This window comes from Phalacrocorax carbo, chromosome 29 (genome assembly GCF_963921805.1).
Source record: "Phalacrocorax carbo chromosome 29, bPhaCar2.1, whole genome shotgun sequence".
NCBI lineage: Eukaryota > Metazoa > Chordata > Aves > Suliformes > Phalacrocoracidae > Phalacrocorax > Phalacrocorax carbo.
The window spans coordinates 1311635-1320310 of record NC_087541.1 but is presented as its reverse complement, the minus strand read 5'-3'; the positions used below and the strand labels follow the sequence as shown (position 1 = coordinate 1320310).

At 73.0% G+C, this 8676-nt stretch overlaps 3 protein-coding genes across 4 annotated transcripts in view; 2 read left to right on the top strand and 1 right to left on the bottom strand.

The window, feature by feature from the left end:
* The window catches only part of WAS (WASP actin nucleation promoting factor), an 8172-nt gene extending 6483 nt beyond the window's left edge, over positions 1 to 1689 (top strand). The window contains exons 6-12 of the mRNA XM_064475423.1: positions 58 to 108; positions 181 to 358; positions 468 to 510; positions 612 to 765; positions 882 to 1237; positions 1328 to 1436; positions 1561 to 1689. Coding sequence (XP_064331493.1) covers positions 58 to 108; positions 181 to 358; positions 468 to 510; positions 612 to 765; positions 882 to 1237; positions 1328 to 1436; positions 1561 to 1613 — 944 coding nt within the window. The 3' untranslated portion in view covers positions 1614 to 1689. The remainder of the gene's footprint in view (positions 1 to 57; positions 109 to 180; positions 359 to 467; positions 511 to 611; positions 766 to 881; positions 1238 to 1327; positions 1437 to 1560) is intronic.
* Positions 1690 to 2068: 379 nt separating this feature from the next.
* On the top strand, positions 2069 to 5181 carry SUV39H1 (SUV39H1 histone lysine methyltransferase). The gene is given in 7 exon segments (XM_064475574.1): positions 2069 to 2165; positions 3184 to 3329; positions 3478 to 4134; positions 4219 to 4365; positions 4704 to 4833; positions 5003 to 5061; positions 5063 to 5181. Coding segments are annotated over 7 exon segments (1239 nt in total). The 5' UTR covers positions 2069 to 2146; the 3' UTR covers positions 5144 to 5181.
* On the bottom strand, positions 5156 to 8331 carry WDR13 (WD repeat domain 13). Of its 2 annotated transcripts, XM_064475569.1 has the most exons (10): positions 8183 to 8330; positions 8030 to 8103; positions 7386 to 7629; positions 7062 to 7156; positions 6849 to 6976; positions 6451 to 6758; positions 6056 to 6236; positions 5825 to 5966; positions 5606 to 5736; positions 5156 to 5446 (listed from the first exon to the last, which is right to left on the bottom strand). In XM_064475569.1, exons 2-10 carry the CDS (start codon positions 8068 to 8070, stop codon positions 5262 to 5264), a joined length of 1455 nt encoding a protein of 484 aa, XP_064331639.1. In that variant the 5' UTR covers positions 8071 to 8103; positions 8183 to 8330; the 3' UTR covers positions 5156 to 5261. The 2 variants fall into 2 exon arrangements, with proteins under 2 accessions (XP_064331639.1, XP_064331640.1); XM_064475570.1 differs by lacking the exon at positions 5606 to 5736 and having other exon boundaries at positions 8183 to 8331.
* Positions 8332 to 8676: the final 345 nt, after the last annotated feature.

Here is an 8676-nt window from a genome sequence, read left to right as displayed (position 1 = left end):
GGCGCAAGGGGACGCCGTGGGGTGCAGCGCCGACACCCCCTGTCAACACCCCCACAGAGCGTCGCGGGAGCCTGCCCCGCGCCCCCACGGCCTCCGCCGACGGCAGTGGTGAGTGCCTGCCCCACAGAGGGGTCCTGCAGCCTCACAGAGAGTTTCTCATCCGGGTTTTGTCCCTCGCAGCCCCCCCACTCCCGGCTGTGCCCATCGCCAACCCCGACATCACGGCATCCCGCTACCGGGGGCTGCCCAGCCCCACAGGACCCACGGCAGGACCCGCAGCAAGCCCCACAGCCGGGGAGCAGAAGAAGGGCCGCAAAAAGATCTCCAAGGCTGACATCGGGGCCCCCTCTGGCTTCAAGTGGGTCTGGGGCGGAGGGGACATCGTCAGGGGGCACCTATGGGTCCTGCCGTGGGGCAGGTGGCCCCACCATGGGGCAGCCCCTCACGATCCTCCCCACCCTCCCCAGACACGTTGGTCACATCGGCTGGGACCCCAACAACGGCTTTGACGTAGGTGGCTCCCACGTGTCTCCCCCCTCTCGGTGCGGCGCGCGCCCCCCGGCCCCGGTGCAGCGGGGTGACGGCGTGGGGCGGCGGTGTGGGGCACGCAGGTGGCGGCGCTGGACCCAGCCCTGCGGGCGCTCTTCGCCCGGGCCGGCATCAGCGAGGCGCAGCTGGCCGACGCCGAGACCTCCCGCATCATCCACGACTTCATCCAGGGCCAGGGGGGGCTGCAGGCCGTGCGGGAGGAGATGCGCCGGCAGGGTGAGACCCCCGCCCCCCCCCCAGCACCCATGGGTGCCACTGACACCCCCGGGGGGCAGAGGGGCGTTAAGGCACTTTTTAACTGCTCTCTCTCTCTCTCCCCCTCCCCCCCGCAGGACCCCCTCCCCCCGCAGGACCCCCCTCCCCCGCCGGGCCGGGGGGGGCACCCCGCCACCCCCTGCCGGGCCCCCCCGCAGCCGCTCGGGGCCGCTGCCCCCTCCTCCACCTCCCGCGGGTCCCCCGCCCCCACCCCGCCCCCCCTCCACCGCCCCGCCCTCCCGCCCCCTCGCCCCGCCCCCCTCCCGCGGCCCCGCCCCTCCGGGGGCCGCCACCCCCGCCCCGCCCCCTCCCCCCCCCGCCCCCACCCCCGCCTCCCCCCGGTGGCGGCGGCAGCGCCGCTCCTCCCCCCGCGCCCCCCCCGGCCCGGGGGGCGCTGCTGGACCAGATCCGCCAGGGCGTGACCCTCAACAAGGTCAGTCGGGGTCGGGGTGGGGGGTGGGGGGTGCCGCGGGGCTGCCCTGACCCCCCCCCACCGCGACCCTGTGTGCGTTCCCCTCCCCAGACCCCCGAGGTCCCCGAGGGCGGCGGCGGCGGCGGCCAGAGCGCGGGGGGGCTGGTGGGGGCCCTCATGGACGTCATGCAGAAACGCAGCAAAGTCATCCACTCCTCCGGTGAGCGCCCCCCCCCCCCCCCGGCCGCCCCACATTCGGAGGGGCGCCCCCCGGCCGCCCCACATTCGGAGGGGCGCCCCCCGGCCGCCCCCCCCCCCCCCTCTGACTCCCCCTTTCCGCGCAGACGAGGGCGAGGACGGCGAGGAGGAGGAGGAGGACGACGAGTGGGACGACTGAGCCCCCCCTCCCCGCCCGGCTCCAGGAGGGGAGCTCCGGCCCCCTCCTGCCCCCCCCCCCCCCCCCCCCAGCAAAAACCAAATAAAGGCGACAAGGCGTTAATTGATTAATGCGCTGATTAATTAATTACCGGGTAATGAGCGGTTAGTGCGGCGGGCGGCAGCGGCGCGGCTCTGAGGAAGGACGGGACGCTGAGGGGGGGGGGTGAGGCGGGCCGAGCCCAGGCGAGCGCGGGGGGGTGGGGGGGTGTGGGGGGGAGGCCCCGCACGCCGCGCGGAGTCGGGTCCGCGGGGAAATGGGTCAAAACCGGCTCTTTTTGGGGGCTGAACACCCCGGACGCGGGGGGGGGGGGGGGGGGGCGGCCTGCAGGCGGCAGCTGAGGCGGTGGCTCAGCCAATGGGAGGCGGGCGCGGGGGGAGGCCCCGCCCCCGCGCGCTGCCCGCCGGGCGGAAGTGGCGAAAAAAAAAAAAAAAGGGGGAAAAAGGAAAGGGAAAAAAAAAAAAAAAAGAAAAAAAAAAAAGAAGCGGCAGAAAATGGCGGAAAATTTAAAAGGTGCGCGCGGGCGGGGGCGCGCGGGGCGGCGGCGGCGGCGCTTTAACGGCCGGCGGCGGCGCGCGCCGCTTCCCGCGCTTTTCTGAAGGGGTGCGCGGCGGCCGTTGGGCGGCCGTGCCGGGGGGGGGGAGGGGGAAGGTGGGGGTCGGTGCCGGGGGGGGGGAGGGGGAAGGTGGGGGTCGGTGCCGGAGGGGGGTGAGGGGAAAGGTGGGGGTCGGTGCCGGGGGGGGTGAGGGGGAAGGTGGGGGTCGGTGCCGGGGGGGAGGGAGGGGGAAGGTGGGGGTCGGTGCCGGGGGGGGAGGGGGAAGGTGGGGGTCGGTGCCGGTGGGGGGGTGAGGGGGAAGGTGGGGGTCGGTGCCGGGGGGGAGGGAGGGGGAAGGTGGGGGTCGATGCCGGGGGGGAGGGAGGGGAAAGGTGGGGGTCGGTGCCGGTGGGGGGGTGAGGGGAAAGGTGGGGTGCCGGGGGGGGAGGGGAAAGGTGGGGGTCGGTGCCGGGGGGGAGGGAGGGGGAAGGTGGGGGTCGGTGCCGGGAGGGGGGGAGGGGGAAGGTGGGGGTCAGTGCCGGGAGGGGGGGAGGGGGAAGGTGGGGGTCAGTGCCGGGAGGGGGGGAGGGGAAAGGTGGGGGTCGGTGCCGTGGAGGCCCTGGGCCCTGGGGGGGTGGGGTCGGTGCTTTGGGGCTCCTGGGCTCCGAGGGGGGCCTGGTAGGTGGGGGGTGTCGGTGCTTTGCGGGTCCTGGGCTCGGGTTGTCGGCTTTGGGGGGCTCCGGGGCGCTGTGGGGGGGGCGTTCCGGGCGGGGTGTCGGTGCTGGGGGTCCTGGGCTCTGCAGCGGGGTGCCTTGGCTCTGGGTGGGACCTGGGCTCTGGGGAGGGGCGTTGGTGCCGGGGGGTGCTCTGGGGGGAAGGGTGCTGGGGGAGGTGACCAGGGCTCTGGGGGGTTCTGGGCACTGGGGAGGCTCTGGGAGAGGGGTGTTGGTGCTTGGGGTCTCCAGTGCCCATTCCCCCCCCCCCCCCACCCCCCAGGCTGCTCCGTCTGCTGCAAGTCGTCGTGGTCGGGGCTGCAGGAGCTGTGCCGGCTGGAGCGACTGCAGTGCCAGGCGCTGGGCGTCACCCGCCGCAACCTGGGGGACTTTGAGGTGGAGTACCTCTGCGACTACAAACTCGTGCGGGTGAGTGAGTGGGGGGGGTCGTGTCCCCTCACCCGCCCCACGGACGCCTTTAATGTCCCTGGGTGCCTGGGCTTCTCCACAGGGCCCCAGGGCACCCTGCGACCCAAAGCAGGCCCCAAACAACGCCCCCCTTTCCCTGCCCCGCCAGGACGAGGAGTACTACCTGGTGAAGTGGCGGGGGTACCCCGAGGCTGCCAACACCTGGGAGCCCCGCAAGAACCTGCGGTGCCGCGGGCTGCTGAAGCAGCTGCACCAGGACCTGGCCCGTGCCCCGGGTGGGCCGGCCCGGCCCGGCCCGCGGGGGCTGCCTGCCCGCGCCGCCTCCTACCTGGTGCAGAAAGCGGAGCAGCGCCGGGCTCTGCAGCGCTGGGAGCGGCTCCTCAACAGCACCCGCAGCCACCGGGGCCGCATCGCCGTGGAGAACGAGGTGGACTTGCACGGCCCCCCCCGAGACTTTGTCTACATCAACGAGTACAAGGTGGGGGCCGGCATCAGCCTGACTCCGGTGGCGGTGGGCTGCGAGTGCCGCGACTGCCTGGCGGAGGCGGCGGGCGGCTGCTGCCCCGGCGCCTCCCGCAACAAGTTTGCCTACAACGAGGCGGGGCAGGTGCGCATCCGGGCGGGGCTGCCCATCTACGAGTGCAACTCGCGGTGCCGCTGCGGCGCCGACTGCCCCAACCGGGTGGTGCAGAAGGGCATCCGCTACGACCTCTGCATCTTCCGCACCGGCAACGGCCGCGGGTGGGGCGTCCGCACCCTCGAGCGCATCCGCAAGAACAGCTTCGTCATGGAGTACGTGGGGGAGGTGAGAGCCTGATGGGGGGGGTGGGGTGGGGCGGGGCGGGGCTGCGGGCGTGGCGGGGGTGTGACAAGGGCGGCCCTGCCTCAGATCATCACGTCGGAGGAGGCGGAGCGCCGGGGGCAGGTGTACGACCGGCAGGGAGCCACCTACCTCTTCGACCTGGACTACGTGGAGGACGTCTACACCGTGGACGCTGCCCACTACGGCAACATCTCCCACTTCGTCAACCACAGCGTGAGTGGGCGGGGCCTCGCTGGGCAGGGGTGGGGTGTCACATGGGGCGGGGCTGCCTGGAGCACCGCCCACTGTGGGAGCCCCACCCACTCCTGCATGGGGCGGGGCTTGCCGCAGCACCGCCCGCTACAGGAGCCCCCTCACTTCTGCACGGGGTGGGGCTTGCTGTGGTGACATGTGGGTGGGGCTTGCTGCAGGGGGCGGGGCTGCCTCCCAGAGCTCCACCTATCCAAGCAGCCCTTGCTGGTTGGTCCCTCTGGAGGGAAGGAGGGTGGGTGGGCAGGGCAGACCTGCCCCCCCCCCCAGCCAGCCCCACCCACGGCCCCGCCCTGTGGCAGTGCGACCCCAACCTGCAGGTGTACAATGTCTTCATCGAGAACCTGGACGAGCGGCTGCCGCGCATCGCCCTCTTCGCCACCCGCCCCATCCGCGCTGGCGAGGAGCTCACCTTCGACTACAACATGCATGGTACCGCCCCGCGCCCCGCCCGGCCCCACCCTGCTGCACAGCCCTCCCCAGGACGGCCCCGCTGCCACAGCAGCGCAGTGGGGACAGTGGCGGTGCTGGTCCCCTTCCCCGCCCCACGCCCCGTTTCTCCCCCCACCGCTTCACCCCCCATTTCTCCTCCTTCCCCCAGTGGACCCGGTGGACGCCGAGAGCACCCGCATGGACTCCAACTTTGGGCTGGCGGGGGGGGGGCCTGGGGGGCTCCCCCCGGGCACGCAGCCGCATCGAGTGCAAGTGTGGGGCCGCCACTTGCCGCAAGTACCTCTTCTGAGCCACGAGCGCTGGGTGCAAACATGCTTGTTAAACGCAGCGGGGGGTCCGTGCCGTGCCGTGGGGGACACGGGGTGATTTGGAGAACGCACAGAACGCAGGTAGGGGGTGTGGGGGTGTCAGGCGTGCTGGCGGCGCCAGACGATGACGGTGCCGGCGGCATCGCTGGAGGCCAGCAGGCTCTCGTCGCAGTTGAAGGCGACGGCCAGCACGGCCCCGCCGTGGCCCTGCAGCGTGTTGACGGTGGCTCGTGCCGCACGTCCCACGTCGAAGAAGTGGACGCAGGCATCCTCGCTGCCTGTCACTGCGGGGACAGGGACGAGGGTGCTGGGGGGGCGGAGGGGCAGCCGTGCACCCTCCTCCACCCCACACGCTGCAGGGTCAAGCCCGCTTCCTCCGGGTGTGCCACCCCCGCCCTCCACAGCCCCCCAGTGTGCCCCCGCGGGTCCCCATCCCCACGTACCCACGCAGGCGCCTTGCCGGAAGGACATGAGCGGGCAGAAGCAGCTGCGCAGGGGCTGCTCCCGGTGCCGGGTGGGGAAACTGCGCCGCAGCCGCAGCCCCGGTGCCCCTGAGCCCTCCTCCTCCACCACCCTGAGGGGGGCAGAGGGGATGAGCCCTGCGGTCACCCCACAGCCTCCCCCCCCCCCCCCCCCCAGCCCCTCACAGGGTCCCCCCGCACCGGAACAGCAGCAGGCGATCGGGGCAGGCGTTGACGAGCAGGGAAGGGTCCGGAGCCTCACGGCTGGCCCAAGCCCGGGCTGAGAGCGAGGTGATGGAGCCACCCGCCTGCACCACCACCCGCGAGGCCTTTGTCAGCCGCCCTGGGGGGGGGACAAGGCAGGGGTCAGCACCCCACGGTACCCCTCTATTGCCCCCATCCCACCCCCACGTGTCCCCCCCCACCCCATACCGGTGCCGGGGTCACAGAGAAAGGAGGAGACAGAGCCGCGGTCGTCACCGGCCCAGAGGACGCGGCCGGGGGCGTCAAAGCAGAGCGCCAGCACCCGCCCAGGCAGCCGTCCCGCTCCGCCCCGCGCTGCCTTCCCTGTCGAGATGTTCACCACCCGCACCATGTGCCGGGCGCTGCCCACCTGCAGACACAGCCGAGGGAGGGGGATGCGCCCCTGCGTGTGGTCCCCCCCCCCCGCAATGCCTCGGGGCTGTCGCCGGGGGCTGCTGGGCTCGAGGGACACCCGTAGCATGGGACTCCCGGGGTATGTGGGGTGCACTGAGGGGCGTCGCTGACCGTGGTGGGGGGGTTGGGGAGGACAGGGGGTTTTGGGGGTCCCGGGGGGTGTCACTGACCACAGTGAGGTTATTGTTGAGCGGCTGGAAGGCGCAGCAGAGCAGGGCGGCACCGTCAGGGTCAGGGACGCGGCGGATGCAGCGCCCGTCGGCGGGGGCCCAGAGCCGCAGGGTGCCATCCAGGGAGGCCGAAACCAGGACGTCGTTGGAGAGGGACCAGGCGAAGTCGGCCACGCCGCCGCCGTGGCCCCGTAGCACCTGCAGTACTGCCGGCGGCCCCGGTGCCAGCCGGCAGACTGAGATGGTGCCGTCCAGCGAGCAGCAGGCCAGCAGGTGCCGGTCGTCATGCGCAAACTGCACCTTCGGCACTGCCCGGCCGCGGGTGCGGGTCAGCGCCGGTGTGCGCCAGCACCGCGGGGGGAACCCGCCCCCCCCACCCGTGCCCCCCGCCCGGTTACCGGCGCTGTCGGTGTGCTGGTCAAAGACGTGGTAGACGCCGGCGAAGGCGTAGTTCTCGCTCAGCGTTGTGTCTCCAGCCATGGCACGGCTTGCCTCTGCCAGCGGCGTCGGCACCACTCCGGGAGGGCTGCGGACCCAGGTGGCCGGGTGTCAGCACCCAGACCCCCCCTCCTCCGGCACCCGCTGGACCCCAGGGGACCCAGAGTGCTCACCGCTCATCGGGGGCCCCACGGGGCACCCCGGGGTGGGAGCCACGGCTGAGGGAGCGCCGATGTCCCCGGCCCACCCGTGGGTCCTCCTCGAAGTCCTGGGGGAAGGATACAACTGTGGGGTGGGAAGGGGCCTGCAACACCCCCAGATGAGGTGCTGGGACCCCTGAAGCATGCGCTGCTGCCCTGAGGGCTGGTGCTGAGACCCCCAACCCACCCAAACGGGTGCTGCAGCCCCGTAAGAAGGGTGCCATGACCCCACATCCCCCCTGGGTGGGCTCTTTGCCCCCTGGGAAGGGCTCGCAGCCTGTCCCCCCACGGCCGTACCTCCATGCGATCGAGGGTGGTGCGGCTGGCGCGGAGGGCGCTGCTGCTGTGGGCGCGGCAGCTGCTCTGCTCGGAGAGAGCCCCGTAGCGCTGGGCCAGCAGGCGGGTGCGCACCCGCAAGTACCAGCGCCGGGTGCTCCCCTCCAGCGCCCCTCCCTGCGCTTGCTCCCGTAACAGCTGGCTGCGGCGTCGCACGTACTGCGTCCGGAACTGGGGCCAGCGGGGCGTGCGGTAGGCTGCGTACCTGGGGGCGGGGGGCGTGCGGCACCGTGGGGTGGGGGGATTACAGGCACCTGTGTGTCAGGGGCCCAGGTGGCTCCCCCCAAAGGGACCCGAGGACCAGGATCCGCCCCCCCCCCCCGCTGCGAAAGGGACCTGGCTATCGGGATCCCACCCCAAAAAGGACGCGGGTACCAGAATCCACCCCAAAAAGGACGCGGGTACCAGGGTTCCCCCCAAAAAGGACCCGGCTGTCAGGATTCCCCCCCCCCCCAAACCACCCCCGGGGATCAGAGCATCCTCCTGGTAGGGACCCGGTGCTCTGGTCGCACCCTCGCCTGAAAAGAGGCCTCAGGGCAGCCCCCTTCCCCCCCCCCAAAAAGGTACCCAGCGTCAGAGGTCTCCCCGCCCGCCCCGGGGCCCACCTGGCATCCACAGCGAGCACCTGCTGCCAGACGGCGGCCATGGCGGCGGCGGCGGCGGCGGCCCCGGGGGGGCCCTGCGGGGAAGAGAGGGCTGAGGTTGGACACGGGGCCCGCTGCCGGTGGGGTGTCCCGGGGGGCGCCGAGCGGCGGTACCTGCCCCTCCCGATACGGATCCGTCTCCTGCCGCCGGGTCCCCGCAGGGCCGGCGGGGCGGGGCGGGGCGGGGCGGGGCGGGGCAGAGGAGGGGGCGGGGCCAGCCTCGCTACCCGCCCCTCCGAAATGGTGGCCGCCGCCTGACGCTAAAATGGCGCCGGGCGTCACCCTGGTGACGGCGCGTGATGGGGAGGGGCCCGCGCGGCGATTGGCAGCGGCTGCGGAGTGAGGGCGGGGCCTGCCCGCCTCTCTACGGTGCGCCCGCCTTCCTAGCCCTCCCATGTTATCGGCCGCTCTGCCCGGTGCCGCTCGCCTGCTCTGGGTCCTCCCGCCGGACGCGTTTACGACCTCGCGTAGCGCTCGACGGCAGCTCCCCCTCTTGGTTTGCGATAGTGGGTGGGGGGGGGACGGCTCGCTTGACGGCAGGAGGGAGGCTTGCTGCGCGACCTTTACGACGCTCGGTGGGGCGGCCGGCTGTAGGTGAGCGGGGCAGG

Excerpts from the sequence above, each read along its gene's own strand:
- WDR13 (XM_064475569.1), bottom strand. The coding sequence starts at position 8,070 with ATGGCCGCCGTCTGGCAGCAGGTGCTCGCTGTGGATGCCAG. Across the intron at positions 5,967-6,055 it reads TCTCTGTGACCCCGGCACCG|GGCGGCTGACAAAGGCCTCG; the intron begins GTATGGGGTGGG and ends TCCCCCCCCCAG. Across the intron at positions 5,737-5,824 it reads GATCGCCTGCTGCTGTTCCG|GGTGGTGGAGGAGGAGGGCT; the intron begins GTGCGGGGGGAC and ends TGCCCCCCTCAG.